Source organism: Lissotriton helveticus, chromosome 9, assembly GCF_964261635.1.
Source record: "Lissotriton helveticus chromosome 9, aLisHel1.1, whole genome shotgun sequence".
Taxonomy (NCBI): Eukaryota; Metazoa; Chordata; class Amphibia; order Caudata; family Salamandridae; genus Lissotriton; species Lissotriton helveticus.
Genome location: NC_136070.1, coordinates 1,241,540,939 through 1,241,557,487, shown reverse-complemented (window position 1 = coordinate 1,241,557,487; position 16,549 = coordinate 1,241,540,939). Strand labels below are relative to the sequence as shown.

The window sequence follows — 16,549 nt, the reverse complement described above, 5'->3', positions numbered from 1 at the left end:
GCAGTACACAGGAGGCTATTCCAGTGCACAGAATACTGTAGGAGACCACTGCAGTACACAGGAGGCTATACCAGTGCACAGAATACTGTGGGAGACCACTGCAGTACACAGGAGGCTATTCCAGTGCACAGAATACTGTAGGAGACCACTGCAGTACCCAGGAGGCTATTCCAGTGCACAGAATACTGTGGGAGACCACTGCAGTACACAGGAGGCTATTCCAGTGCACAGAATACTGTGGGAGACCACTGCAGTACACAGGAGGCTATTCCAGTGCACAGAATACTGTAGGAGACCACTGCAGTACACAGGAGGCTATTCCAGTGCACAGAATACTGTGGGAGACCACTGCAGTACACAGGAGGCTATTCCAGTGCACAGAATACTGTGAGAGACGGCTGCAGTACACAGGAGGCTATACCGGTGCACAGAATACTGTGGGAGACGACTGGAGTACACAGGAGGCTATTCCAGTGCACAGAATACTGTGGGAGACCACTGCAGTACACAGGAGGCTATACCAGTGCACAGAATACTGTGGGAGACGACTGGAGTACACAGGAGGCTATTCCAGTGCACAGAATACTGTGGGAGACCACTGCAGTACACAGGAGGCTATTCCAGTGCACAGAATACTGTGGGAGAGGACGGGAGTACACAGGAGGCTATTCCAGTGCACAGAATACTGTGGGAGACCACTGCAGTACACAGGAGGCTATTCCAGTGCACAGAATACTGTGGGAGACCACTGCAGTACACAGGAGGCTATACCAGTGCACAGAATACTGTGGGAGACCACTGCAGTACACAGGAGGCTATTCCAGTGCACAGAATACTGTGAGAGACGGCTGCAGTACACAGGAGGCTATACCAGTGCACAGAATACTGTGGGAGACGACTGGAGTACACAGGAGGCTATTCCAGTGCACAGAATACTGTGGGAGACCACTGCAGTACACAGGAGGCTATACCAGTGCACAGAATACTGTGGGAGACGACTGGAGTACACAGGAGGCTATTCCAGTGCACAGAATACTGTGGGAGACCACTGCAGTACACAGGAGGCTATTCCAGTGCACAGAATACTGTGGGAGACCACTGCAGTACACAGGAGGCTATTCCAGTGCACAGAATACTGTGGGAGACCACTGCAGTACACAGGAGGCTATTCCAGTGCACAGAATACTGTGGGAGACCACTGCAGTACACAGGAGGCTATTCCAGTGCACAGAATACTGTGGGAGACCACTGCAGTACACAGGGGGCTATACCAGTGCACAGAATACTGTGGGAGAGGACGGGAGTACACAGGAGGCTATTCCAGTGCACAGAATACTGTGGGAGTCCACTGCAGTACACAGGAGGCTATTCCAGTGCACAGAATACTGTGGGAGACCACTGCAGTACACAGGAGGCTATACCAGTGCACAGAATACTGTGGGAGACCACTGCAGTACACAGGAGGCTATACCAGTGCACAGAATACTGTGGGAGACCACTGCAGTACACACAAGGCTATTCCAGGGCACAGAATACTGTGGGAGACCACTGCAGTACACACACAGGAGGCTATACCAGTGCACAGAATACTGTAGGAGACCACTGCAGTACACAGGAGGCTATTCCAGTGCACAGAATACTGTGGGAGACCACTGCAGTACACAGGAGGCTATTCCAGTGCACAGAATACTGTGGGAGACGACTGGAGTACACAGGAGGCTATTCCAGTGCACAGAATACTGTGGGAGACCACTGCAGTACACAGGAGGTTATTCCACTATTACTATAACTGATTTTAAAGGTTTTAACTGGACCCCAGCAAAATGTATTTAATAATGTTTTAACTAATGTATATATGGATATTTATTGATCTGGATATTTTTTATATGTACTCTTTTGCTTTTATGATCTGTTCACAATGATCGAATAAAGCTGTATGAAATGAAATGACTGGAGTACACAGGAGGCTATTCCAGTGCACAGAATACTGTGGGAGACGACGGGAGTACACAGGAGGCTATACCAGTGCACAGAATACTGTGGGAGACGACGGGAGTACACGGGAGGCTATTCCAGTGCACAGAATACTGTGGGAGACCACTGCAGTACACAGGAGGCTATTCCAGTGCACAGAATACTGTGGGAGATCACTGCAGTACACAGGGGGCTATACCAGTGCACAGAATACTGTGGGAGAGGACGGGAGTACACAGGAGGCTATTCCAGTGCACAGAATACTGTGGGAGACCACTGCAGTACACAGGAGGCTATTCCAGTGCACAGAATACTGTGGGAGACCACTGCAGTACACAGGAGGCTATACCAGTGCACAGAATACTGTGGGAGACCACTGCAGTACACAGGAGGCTATACCAGTGCACAGAATACTGTGGGAGACCACTGCAGTACACACACAGGAGGCTATACCAGTGCACAGAATACTGTAGGAGACCACTGCAGTACACAGGAGGCTATTCCAGTGCACAGAATACTGTGGGAGACCACTGCAGTACACAGGAGGCTATTCCAGTGCACAGAATACTGTGGGAGACGACTGGAGTACACAGGAGGCTATTCCAGTGCACAGAATACTGTGGGAGACCACTGCAGTACACAGGGGGCTATACCAGTGCACAGAATACTGTGGGAGAGGACGGGAGTACACAGGAGGCTATTCCAGTGCACAGAATACTGTGGGAGACCACTGCAGTACACAGGAGGCTATTCCAGTGCACAGAATACTGTGGGAGACCACTGCAGTACACAGGAGGCTATTCCAGTGCACAGAATACTGTGGGAGACCCCTGCAGTACACAGGAGGCTATTCCAGTGCACAGAATACTGTGGGAGACGACTGGAGTACACAGGAGGCTATTCCAGTGCACAGAATACTGTGGGAGACCACTGCAGTACACAGGAGGCTATTCCAGTGCACAGAATACTGTGGGAGACCACTGCAGTACACAGGAGGCTATTCCAGTGCACAGAATACTGTGGGAGACGACGGGAGTACACAGGAGGCTATTCCAGTGCACAGAATACTGTGGGAGACCACTGCAGTACACAGGAGGCTATTCCAGTGCACAGAATACTGTGGGAGACCACTGCAGTACACAGGAGGCTATACCAGTGCACAGAATACTGTGGGAGACCACTGCAGTACACAGGAGGCTATTCCAGTGCACAGAATACTGTGGGAGACGACTGGAGTACACAGGAGGCTATTCCAGTGCACAGAATAATGTGGGAGACCGCTGCAGTACACAGGAGGCTATTCCAGTGCACAGAATACTGTGAGAGACGGCTGGAGTACACAGGAGGCTATACCAGTGCACAGAATACTGTGGGAGACCACTGCAGTACACAGGAGGCTATTCCAGTGCACAGAATACTGTGGGAGACCACTGCAGTACACAGGAGGCTATTCCAGTGCACAGAATACTGTGAGAGACGGCTGGAGTACACAGGAGGCTATACCAGTGCACAGAATACTGTGGGAGACGGCTGGAGTACACAGGAGGCTATACCAGTGCACAGAATACTGTGAGAGACGGCTGGAGTACACAGGAGGCTATACCAGTGCACAGAATACTGTGGGAGACCACTGCAGTACACAGGAGGCTATTCCAGTGCACAGAATACTGTGGGAGACCACTGCAGTACACACAAGGCTATTCCAGTGCACAGAATACTGTGGGAGACCACTGCAGTACAAAGGAGGCTATTCCAGTGCACAGAATACTATGGGAGACCACTGCAGTACACACAAGGCTATTCCAGTGCACAGAATACTGTGGGAGACCGCTGCAGTACACAGGAGGCTATTCCAGTGCACAGAATACTGTGAGAGACGGCTGGAGTACACAGGAGGCTATACCAGTGCACAGAATACTGTGGGAGACGGCTGGAGTACACAGGAGGCTATACCAGTGCACAGAATACTGTGGGAGACCACTGCAGTACACAGGAGGCTATTCCAGTGCACAGGATACTATGGGAGACCACTGCAGTACACAGGAGGCTATTCCAGTGCACAGAATACTGTGGGAGACCGCTGCAGTACACAGGAGGCTATTCCAGTGCACAGAATACTGTGAGAGACGGCTGGAGTACACAGGAGGCTATACCAGTGCACAGAATACTGTGGGAGACGGCTGGAGTACACAGGAGGCTATACCAGTCCACAGAATACTGTGGGAGACCACTGCAGTACACAGGAGGCTATTCCAGTGCACAGGATACTATGGGAGACCACTGCAGTACACACAAGGCTATTCCAGTGCACAGAATACTGTGGGAGACCACTGCAGTACACAGGAGGCTATTCCAGTGCACAGAATACTGTGGGAGACCACTGCAGTACACAGGAGGCTATTCCAGTGCACAGAATACTGTGGGAGACCACTGCAGTACCCAGGAGGCTATTCCAGTGCACAGAATACTGTGGGAGACCACTGCAGTACACAGGAGGCTATTCCAGTACACAGTATTCTACTGTAGTAACAGGAGACTACTGCAGTGCACTGGAGGATTATTCCATTACATGCAGTGCTCCGTAGTGACAGACGTCTACTGCGATACACTAGAGGCGATTCCAGTACACAGAATGATACAGGAGTAATGGGAGAATACTGCAGTACACAGGAGGCTATTCCAGTGCACAGAATACTGTAGGAGACCACTGCAGTACACAGGAGGCTATTCCAGTGCACAGAATACTGTGGGAGACCACTGCAGTACACAGGAGGCTATTCCAGTGCACAGAATACTGTGGGAGACCACTGCAGTACCCAGGAGGCTATTCCAGTGCACAGAATACTGTGGGAGACCACTGCAGTACACACAAGGCTATTCCAGTGCACAGAATACTGTGGGAGACCACTGCAGTACAAAGGAGGCTATTCCAGTGCACAGAATACTATGGGAGACCACTGCAGTACACACAAGGCTATTCCAGTGCACAGAATACTGTGGGAGACCGCTGCAGTACACAGGAGGCTATACCAGTGCACAGAATACTGTGAGAGACGGCTGGAGTACACAGGAGGCTATACCAGTGCACAGAATACCGTGGGAGACCACTGCAGTACACAGGAGGCTATTCCAGTGCACAGAATACTGTGGGAGACCGCTGCAGTACACAGGAGGCTATTCCAGTGCACAGAATACTGTGGGAGCCCACTGCAGTACACAGGAGGCTATTCCAGTACACAGTATTCTACTGTAGTAACAGGAGACTACTGCAGTGCACTGGAGGATTATTCTATTGCATGGACTGCTCCGTAGTGACAGACGTCTACTGCGCTACACTAGAGGCGATTCCAGTGCACAGAATGATACAGGAGTAATGGGAGAATACTGCAGTACACAGGAGGCTATAAGAGTACACTGAGTGCTATGGAAGACGACTGCAGTGCACCGGAGGCGAGTCCGGAACATGTAATGCTACCACACTAACAGAAGGAGACCACTGCAGTACACAGGGGATTATTCCATTACATGGAACGCAATGCTACAGTACTGCAGCTCACCGGACGCTATTCTAGTACAGGTAGAGTACACGTACAGTACTCCAGTGCATACCAGTAAAAGACAAGACATTCCTCTGCACACAAATGAAATCTGCTACATGAAAAGCTAGTTCTGTACAAGGGAGGCTACAGCGGGATACAAGAGACTGGTGCAGACCCCAGAAGGTGATTCCAGTACACGCGCGACTTCACTAGCACATAAATACAATTCAGTTCAGTTCATAAACTTTATTCGGATAAACATTGTATCCATAAAAGTACAAAACAGTAAAAACAGTACAAATGACAAGAGAAGAGTGAATACAATTCAGTAAATGAAAAGGCTATTCCAATAAAAATGATGTTATTATAGTACATGGGAGGCGAAATCAGTACATGAAGGGTTAATCCAAGGGAGGATATCCCAGTACAGAGAGGGGCTGTGCCTGTAGGCAGGAGTCTATATTGGTACACAAGAAGCTGCTCCGTTAGATGTTAAGTTATTCCCCTATGTGGGAGGAACGACCTCTCTCAACACATCAGAGCCTCCCCCTCACTTCTTGAGTTTGGCAAGAAGCCGAAGACCTGGCTCTTTGTATAAGTAGCTTGGGGATCACATACCTGTCCAGGTGCCTGGATGCCCTCTCGGGTGATTAGTGCGCTATACAAATCAACATAACACAATCAAGTTCTCATTAAACTATTACATTAAAGGGGCACATTTTGGACCAGACAAGATAGATTTTGAGAAAAAGTTTAAAAGGTGGAGGACCCGAAAGGTACCAAGAACCTTTTCCTTTTGTCCACCGCTAAAACATCAGGAAATACAACCCTCTGTGATGTAGTAGTTTTGAGGCTGTAAGTTGTAGTGCTGCTGAATTGTTAGTGGTGTAGTCTTGGTCTTTAGTTGCCGCCTTGGAGTTGTAGCCATAGTTTTGGTTTTGTAGTGTTTTTAAAAAGTTAATATGCATCAGGAGGCACAGAGGAGCAGGAGGAAGGAAGCAACGAGGAATGGGGAGGTGGGGGATAAAAAACAAAATAAATCCAAATTGGCAGAGGAGAGGAAGGGTAGCACAAGATGGACAGTGTGTGTATTTGGTTGGGGAGAAGCACGAGAGTGAGAGAGCTGGAAAACACATGCACTCGCATTGGAGTGCTTAACAATAAAGAAAAAAAATTAGTTCCATGAAATTGTGCTGTAGCAGGGTACAAGTCAGCCAATCAAAAGGATGGTAAAGGGGATGTGCTTCAGTGGACGGACAAACACAAGAAGAGGAAGAGAGAGGAAAGGAAGCCACTGCATAAGAAGCAAGGAAATGAGTGACAACTAAGCAAACTAAATGGGAGCCGTAAGAAGGCTCTAAAACTGTTATGATTTATAATGTAGCCCAATATAGGCCTAGATAGTCACCCAACCTTTTACTTACATTTACCCTGGCATTGTACTACGCAACGGTTTTTGGTGCTGACCGTTTACCCAGTTAGATGCTGCATAAATGTTGTGTGGTTTTCCCCAAAAACTGGCCTCTTTTATTATGCATGAGGATTCTCATAATCACAGCAGGATTATCATCTTCTGCAAAAAAAATTGTCTATAAAGTTCATCACCATCGTCATCCTCGGCCGACATAACACCGCAAGGTAGAACCCCTGAGGGTACCTTTTGTGTATATAAGCACCATATCTTTGTTGGTGCAGCCAGAGGAGAAAGACTTCCATGCTGGCACAAGACGTTGAGGTTCCTGCACGCAGACACTCCAGCACGCAGCGGTCTGACAAAGACGGAGTCCTTCCCTCTCCCACATCAGGTAATGAGGATGGCTCTAGCCTAAGGAGATTCTTGGCTATACACCTACACACATGTAGGTTAGGTTAGGGTTTGAATCATAGGAGTACTGTCCCGGGGGCTCAGGAAGGATTGGAGGTTCGACCACTGGAGTGGGAGGGGCAGGCTCAAAGAGAAACACTGGGGCTTTGATTAAAGGTTTTAAGGAGGGCTTTATTGTTATATACGTTTTCTTCATGAACAGGTAAGTAGTCTTTAGTCTCTGGGTATCGCTGAATGCCGCGGTGCCTTCTGGTCGTGGAAGTCTTTATCTTGATACGTCTCAACAACAGGATTCCACGTGGTACCGGAAAGACAAAGGAAATCAAGAGAAGGCGAATTACTGCCTGCACTCTGGTTGGACACACACAAGGACCGGGAGTGAGGGACACGCAAACCCCGTGAAGTGCTCCAGTTAACAACGGGAGTGACGGAAGGTGCTCGTGCTCAGGGAAGGGTTTGGTTGCAGGAAGTGTTACACCGGGGGCTGTCTCCGCCTCCCAACCCAACCCGCGACCCGGCCCCGTACCTCTTTAAGCCACGCTCCTCCCGTGGGCGCGTGGCAGGGCGACTCGTCCGACCGTTGGCCTCCTGGCTTGTCGTTTCCGTCTGCTTCTCTTCCTGGACTTGGTTCCGCGCTGCTCTCCTCCTCGATCTCCTCCGCGGGGGAAACGCCGTTCGTCCTCGATGCCGTGCTTCCTGCTTTTGTCGTCACTAGGGGCGTGACTCCACAATCCCAGCCGTCGGCCTTAAAGGAGCCGTATACATTCACGCCTGATGGCCATTCCGTGTCGGGGTCTCCTTCTTCCTCACGCCACGTAGATGTCTGCGGCTGTTGAGACAAGACGCAAGGTGAAAGGTGGGTGGCGCACCACCAGTCTTTATATTCAGAGGTCTCTTGACAGTCAGACCCGTGACACACCTCCCCCCCTGGCATCTCCCGATCGGGGAGAGGAAACACCCGGGATAAAAAGTCTGCATTTGCATTGTCTCTTCCTTTGCGATGTTGCACGGTAAATGCATAGGGTTGTAAGGACAGAAACCATCGTAACACCCGGGGGTTGTGGCTACTATTTCGGTGCATCCACTTCAGGGGAGCGTGGTCTGTATGTAGAACAAAGGGCTTGCCCTCCAGGTAGTACTTTAACCCCATGGAAGCTCATCATATTCTGCTGCTGCGCTGGGATTTACAAAAACCCATTATTCATGACGAGCTGGGCTCGTCATGAGCGTGCGAGGAGGCTACTTCATGACGAGCCCAGCTCGTCATGAGCGTCGAAGGGGTTAATTTGTCAATTGCCCATTTGATTGCCAAGGCCTCCTTTTCGATGGTAGAGTATCGGCACTCCCTGGGGAACAATTTCCTACTGACGTATAGGATCGGATGTTCAACGCCTTCTTTGACTTGTGATAGTACCGCACCTATCCCCTGATTAGAAGCGTCCGTGGACAACACAAATGGTTTGCTGTGATCCGGTGATATCAAAACAGGAGCCGTTGTCATCGTGGACTTAAGAAGGTGAAAAGCCTGTGAGGCCTCTCTCGATGGGTTACTAAATTCCTTGGCCTTGACGTCTTTGCGGAGCAGATTGGTTAAGGGGGCTGCCAACTCTGCAAAGCCTGGTATAAAGCGCCTGTAATAACCCACCAGGCCATTGACCAACCTCTACCTAGACTCCATGTCTACAATAATCAACGAAGCCGCACCCTTGCAATTGAAGAGAGTCTCCACCAAGAACTCGAACCCATGGTACGATGGCAGACTCAATGAAGACAGACGTGTGATGCGCTTAGCTGAGCGCGCGTGGAGATCTGACCCCTCAGCACTGAACCTTAGAACGCTTAAGAATAAGAGAAACGCTTACTTCAGAAAAATCAAACGCTCGAAATCAATATTCTTTAGCCAACAGCTGGATCAAGCTAAAAACCGACCAAAAAAACTGTTCGAGTTAGTCAAAACCCAAACCAAAACGCAACCTCCACAACCCAACAACTTAACAAAGGCTATCCCAAGTTGCGAAGACTTCTCTGCTTTCTTCAAGCAAAAGAACAACACTATAAGAAGCGATCTCATCAAGGATGTAAGTCGATTCGCCGGCTCCATATGCATAACTAACACTCATGCTAAAAACAACGCTTCATGGACGTCCTTCGACACCTATTCCAAAGAATCAATTCACAAGCTGCTGGTCACCTTGAAACCCGCCAATCATCACACAGACCCCCTACCTGCCAATGCTGTTAAAGTCCTCACCCCCCTGTTCCTCCCACTCTGGACTAAAATCATCAACTGTTCCCTGCAACAAGGGCTCATCCCAGACTCCCTCAAGATTGGGCAAGTCACGCCTATACTCAAGAAACCCACAGCTGACCCGGCCGACCTAAACAACTATCGTCCTATCACCAATATCACCACTCTAGCAAAACTGTTAGAAAAATGCGTACAACTCCAACTGACAAAACACATTGAGCAGTTTGACCTCCTCAACTCTCACCAATCCGGATTCAGAGCAAAGCATAGCACGGAAACGGCCATGACACACATAATAGATGATGCCCTCCAAATCCTTGATCACAATGAGTCTTGCCTCCTCATCCTTCTTGACCTCTCTTCAGCATTTGATACGGTCAAACACGAGAATCTACTGGAGCTCCTAAATACCAGAATGGGCATATCCGGGACGGTTCTCAAATGGTTCACGTCCTTTCTGCACAACCGTTCTCAGAGGTTCAAGATCAACAACGCACTGTCCTCGCCTGTGCCAGTAACACTGGGCGTCCCGCAAGGTTCCTCCCTATCCCCCACATTGTTCAACCTCGTCATGGAACCACTCACCACCTTGCTTCAATCTTCTACGGTACATTTCCATATGTACGCCGATGACACTCAGCTCTACCTCAAGCTTCAATCCCCTGAAGACATCAAACTGTTGAATGCCACACTAAGAAACACCCTAGCTTGGCTGGCCGACAATCACCTCAAACTAAATGCTCTGAAAACTGAGTTCCTTCTGATCTCTCCTCCTGTGAAAAAGGCCATCACCCAAACCTGGCTCAATCATCTAACCGCACTCAATGTCCAACCCACCATCGTGGACTCAGCTAAATCCCTTGGCATCACACTGGACTGCAATCTCGACATGCAGCAGCATATTAGCATAGCAACTAAAGGAGCCAACTTCCAAATCAACACGCTGAGAAAACTCAAACCCTTCCTACCACCCAAGGACTTCCAAACTGTGGTACAAGCCTTAGTCATTCCTCGCATAGACTACGGAATTGTGGCTCTCAGCGGGCTCCCCCTGACAACAACGGCTCCCCTAAGAGCCTCCCTGAACGCGGCCGCGAGACTCATCACTGGCTCAAGAAAACACTCGCATATATCCCCTGACTTAAAAACCCTGAACTGGCTGCCTATTGAAGCCAGAATTCAGTTGAAAATTGCCTGTATGACACACTCGGCCGTACACCACAAGGCACCCAACTACCTCTCTCATAAGCTGACCATATCAGGAGGCTCAAGATCCAACAGAAGCACAAACACTCTCCTCCTGAAACCACGGAGATTCCGGAAGGAAAAAACATACAAACGCTCCTTCTCTGGAATGGCACCTAGGATCTGGAATGCACTCCCACCAGAAACCAGGCTTATCCCGTCCACTATACTCTTCAAGAAAGAGGTGAAGGCCATCCTTATGGCTAAATACACCTGAACACTATAGATACTGGAACAATGACAGTATTTGGCTCCCACATTATCGGCTGTCTGAATACTTATCTATGTCAGTCCATTTTTTGTCTGCTTCTGGATCTAATTCATTGCACGGATGCTATACTATTGATTTCCAACTTGTTTATTGGGTTGTACACTAGGACTTGAGCGCCTCAATAACCTGCAACGCACCCACTACTGACTACTACTTTGCTTTCAACATTGTGTTTACTCACCCTCTGGGGTGCTATAATCTTATCCGTTTAGACATTGTACTGCTTCCATATTATTGTTTCTTGATTGTTATTACTCTGTATACTCTTGTATGATTGATACCCTATTTTTGCATCTCACTGTCTACGGAATCTCATATTGATTTAGGAGTCTTGTTTATCCTACCTACTGTTTCTGTAAAGCGCTCTGATATCTGCAAAGATCTTGTTCGCGCTATATAAAACTTTAAAAATAAATAAAAAAGAAAGGCTCTAAGGTCCCTTTTGTTATTGGGGAACGGGACTGCTGCTATTGCTCTTACTTTTTCGCTTTGGGGAGCGATGGTACCTTCACCCAACACGTAGCCCAGGTATTTCACACTTTGAAAAGCTGCTCGCGATTTTCCTGCATTGATGTGTAGTCCAGCTGTTTGTAGGGCTCCCAGAATGGTTTGTAAGTGTCTCAAATGTTCCTTCCAGTTCTGACTGTAAATGACTATGTCATCTAAGTAAGCTGAACTAAAGTGTGAATAGGGTTGTAAGACTTTGTTCATCAGGCGCTGAAATGTTGCCGGGGCGCCGTGTAATCCGAAAGGCAGGACGGTGAACTCAAAAGCACCTTCATCCGTTACAAACGCTGTTTTTTTTCTATCTTCCTCCCGAAGGGGGACCTGCCAATACCCCTTCGTGAGGTCAATGGTGGTGATAAATTTGGCGTCTCCAATTTTTTCAATCAAGTCATCGACTCGAGGAATCGGATACGTATCAAAATGCGAGACAGCATTTAATGCCCGAAAGTCCATACAAAACCTTTTAGTGCCATCAGGTTTAGGAATTAGAACAATCGGGGATGACCAAGGACTCTGGGAAGGGCGTATGACGCCCAAGTCGAGCATGTCCTGTACTTCCTTCCGTACAATCTCTTTTCTTGCTGCGGGAATTCGATATGGTCTTTGTTTTACCACTTCGCCAGGAAGAGTTTCGATGCAGTGCTCTGCTAACTCTGTCCTTCCTGGTAGGTCGGAAAACACTGCTGTATACGGGGTTAGAGACTCTGTTAACTCCTGCTTTTCCTGGGGAGTCAGCTCTGGGTTCACCACCAACTGTTCTAGAGTAGAGACATCCATCTGCCCTACGAAGTGTCCCACCCGGGGTAGGGGTCCCAACCACTCTTTCAAGAGATTGATGTGGTAGATTTGTGATTTGTGAGGGGTTAACCGGAGTCTATACGTAGTGTTTCCGATTTTTTCCGTGATCTGATATGGGCCTTGCCACTCATGTTTATTCTTAGTACTGATGGACGGCAGTAGCACTAGAGCCCATTTTCCTACGTCCAGGGATCTTAATCTTTTCCCTTTGTCATAAGATTTCTTGTATCTCTCATGTTGATGCTCCATAGAGGTATAGGCGAGTTCTCTTAATTTACCAAGTCTAGTTCGGAGCTGAGAGGTATATTCCAACATGGATTTTTGCTCCTGGGACGTTTCGTTTTCCCACATCTCTTTAGTGATGTCTAGGAGACTCCGGGGCATCCTCCCATACAGTAACTCAAACGATGAGCACCCTAGGCTACTTTGCTTTTGTGCTCTTATCACATAAAGGGCGATAGGTAGGAGCCGATCCCAGGCGGGCCCTTCCGCCGTCAGCATTTTCTTTAGTGTTTGTTTCAGAGTCTGGTTGTATCTTTCCACCAAACCATCGGTTTGGGGATGATACACTGAGGTTTTCAAGTGTTTTATGTCCAGTGAGGCACACACCTCCTTCATTAATTTTGAGGTGAAGGGAGTCCCCTGGTCGGTCAACACTTCTTTAGGAAAACCAACCCTGCTGAAAAGTTCCACGAATTTTTCAGCGATGGCCGCCGTGGTAGTGTTCTTTAAGGGGAAAGCCTCAACAAACCGAGTGGCATAGTCCACGATTACCAATGCATATAGAAAGCCTCTCCCCGTCTTTGGTAGGGGCCCTATCAGATCCATGCCCACTCGCTCGAAGGGGACACCAATTAAGGGCATCCTTTGTAGGGGGGCAGCCGGAGGGCGCTGTGTGTTTCTACGTTGACAGACCTCGCACCGGGCACAGAATTCTTGAACATCTTTGTAAATACCCGGCCAATAGAAGTTGCGCAGGATACAGTCAGTGGTTTTTTCCTTGCCGGCATGTCCTGCCATCAAGTGGGCATGTGCAAAGAATAGCACTTGTTCTCTAAAAGACTGGGGAACCAATAGCTGCATTTCTGCTTCTTGGTTGGCTTGTCTGTATAACAAATCGTTTTTGATCAAAAAGCGGGGAAATACTGGAGCGGTCTGATTGTCTGAGCTATGGGCGATTTCCCAGGCGTTGAAAAGGGATTTGTCTACAGCCTGAGCAAATCTGAAACTGCGATCAATAACCCAGGGTTCGGGGGATAGGTAGGATGGTATATGCACCCCACTCCTGGTTGTGGACAGGTGTTCCTTAAATAGGGACAGGAATTCTGGATTGTCGGTCCCCAGGATCATATCTTCAGGCAGGGAATCAACTACCCCTACGCTAACAGTACAGGGGTCCCTATCCTGCGGTGTGAGAGTGATGGAGGCCACGGGGTAAGGCTTCACGTCCCCATGGACGCACCTGATATACACGGGAGTCTTATGATTCATCTGATCCGGGGTTACGAACCTGGACTGTACCACAGATTGCCTGCACCCTGAGTCTAACAATGCTTTCAATTGGAACCCATTCATCTTTATACTCACGTAAAACGTGCTGCCCATTTCGGCCGAATACATCACAGTCCGGGGCAGATACCCCACCTCCATGGGTTCCTCATGGCTCTTCCTTTTGGGACACATCCTGGCGATGTGGCCCCACTCGCCACATTCGAAACACTGTGGTCCTTTTGTTGGAGGAACCATCATACCGGGAGGTCTGTAGGGTCGGGGAGCCTCGAGTACTGGTTTTGGCCTTTTGTCCGTTTTGATGGTAGGAGTACCTTTGGAGGTTTTTTCTGGTTCCCACGGTATAGACTTGGGTTGGGCCCTGGCATATTGGGATGCCATCTCTATGGCTTGTTCTACTGTCAGGCCAACATGCTGTTTGAGCCAACGCTGGGTCGCATATGGTAACGCCTCCATAAACTGCTCTACATAGACTTTATTCAGTATTTCTTCCTTTGTACATACATCAGGGCGAAGCCATTTGTCCGCCGCCATTTTTAGCCTGAAGAACAATGTTTTTGGGTTTTCCCCAGGAACCCCTTTCTCTTTGCGGAAGCGGACTCTATAGGCCTCCTGGTCCAAACCTAGATGGTCCAATATGACCATTTTAATAGTCGCATAAGGGGTTGTCCCCAGGGGATTCGCCGCTTGATATGCAGATTGGGCTTCGGCAGTCAGGAGAGGGGCGAGAAAGAACGGCCATTTTTCTTCGGGCCAGCTCATAGCCCGAGCCGCCCTTTCAAAGTTTACCAAAAAGGCGTCAGGATCCTCACCGGGTACATATTTTTGTAGGGCCATTCCTGACGGATGTGGCGTGTGTACACGTCCTTCGCCCGTGGCTGCCTGTTGGACAGAGGGTATGGACTTAAGACCCTCTACGTGTGCGGTCATTGTTTTAGTAAAAAGTTCTCGGTCCGCTTGTGCAATGGACAGCTGGTTCTCCACGGCCCATTCTAACTTCTCCTGCCCCTTTATGAGGTGGTCTATCAGGGTCTCCATCTTGATCTCACTGATGGATGATGAAGTGAATCCCACTTCTGACACCAATTGTCCCGGGGGCTCAGGAAGGATTGGAGGTTCGACCACTGGAGTGGGAGGGGCAGGCTCAAAGAGAAACACTGGGGCTTTGATTAAAGGTTTTAAGGAGGGCTTTATTGTTATATACGTTTTCTTCATGAACAGGTAAGTAGTCTTTAGTCTCTGGGTATCGCTGAATGCCGCGGTGCCTTCTGGTCGTGGAAGTCTTTATCTTGATACGTCTCAACAACAGGATTCCACGTGGTACCGGAAAGACAAAGGAAATCAAGAGAAGGCGAATTACTGCCTGCACTCTGGTTGGACACACACAAGGACCGGGAGTGAGGGACACGCAAACCCCGTGAAGTGCTCCAGTTAACAACGGGAGTGACGGAAGGTGCTCGTGCTCAGGGAAGGGTTTGGTTGCAGGAAGTGTTACACCGGGGGCTGTCTCCGCCTCCCAACCCAACCCGCGACCCGGCCCCGTACCTCTTTAAGCCACGCTCCTCCCGTGGGCGCGTGGCAGGGCGACTCGTCCGACCGTTGGCCTCCTGGCTTGTCGTTTCCGTCTGCTTCTCTTCCTGGACTTGGTTCCGCGCTGCTCTCCTCCTCGATCTCCTCCGCGGGGGAAACGCCGTTCGTCCTCGATGCCGTGCTTCCTGCTTTTGTCGTCACTAGGGGCGTGACTCCACAATCCCAGCCGTCGGCCTTAAAGGAGCCGTATACATTCACGCCTGATGGCCATTCCGTGTCGGGGTCTCCTTCTTCCTCACGCCACGTAGATGTCTGCGGCTGTTGAGACAAGACGCAAGGTGAAAGGTGGGTGGCGCACCACCAGTCTTTATATTCAGAGGTCTCTTGACAGTCAGACCCGTGACAAGTACGTAATATTACTGTCATGTATTTATATGCCTACATATATCCATTGTTTTAGCGCTACAGTAGAATTCTAGCATCTATTTACTCTGTTGGTGCTTATACCAGTATATATCTGTTTCTGTCATATGGTGGTTGCAGCACACGTATTTTACGCTAGAATGGCGCTGGTTCAATAAAAACATATTGTAAACGTCCTCCATCGTTTATTATGTGTATCTCGCTGAGACAAAGTGAGCACGAGTGACTGAGAGAAAAGTACTGTACTGTTTCCACGATCCCTGAGGGGACAGGGTTGTCATGTTCGATAGTTGCAGAAACTATTCTCTCCTTGGTAAGAGGAGTTCATAGTGGCACTGTGAGCCAGCTGGTATACAGGCGAACATATCCGATGGGGGTGTCTGGAATCAGTCTGGACATAAGTCCAACAGTTTATGCTGTCTAAACATGCAGATCCTATATAGATTTATAAGAGCTACACGACAAAACCACTGTAAGTTCTTAGCATAGCCCACAAAAGGTCTTTCACAACCAGACAACTGTTGCTGTGTGGTATGCAAGACCTAAGACGGAGAAAGGAAATAAATCCCTACCTTACTGGCCACCTGAAGTGCAGGCAAAATAAACAGCCATTTGTTAGAGAAAAAATAAAAAACTATCAAAGATACACTTGGAGCCAGCTTTGTCACTGTAGTGAAAAT

General features: G+C 48.9%; 2 protein-coding genes across 3 annotated transcripts in view; both read right to left on the bottom strand.

Moving 5' to 3' along the window:
• The window catches only part of EEFSEC (eukaryotic elongation factor, selenocysteine-tRNA specific), a 583,429-nt gene that overhangs the window by 28,429 nt on the left and 538,451 nt on the right, over nucleotides 1-16,549 (bottom strand). The window lies entirely within an intron of this gene.
• LOC144783461 (uncharacterized) lies at nucleotides 7,487-15,758 on the bottom strand. Its single transcript, XM_078662433.1, has 2 exons — nucleotides 13,995-15,758; nucleotides 7,487-8,167 (listed from the first exon to the last, which is right to left on the bottom strand). The coding sequence occupies exons 1-2, from the start codon at nucleotides 15,129-15,131 to the stop codon at nucleotides 7,811-7,813; spliced, it is 1,494 nt and encodes a 497-aa protein (XP_078518559.1). The 5' UTR covers nucleotides 15,132-15,758; the 3' UTR covers nucleotides 7,487-7,810.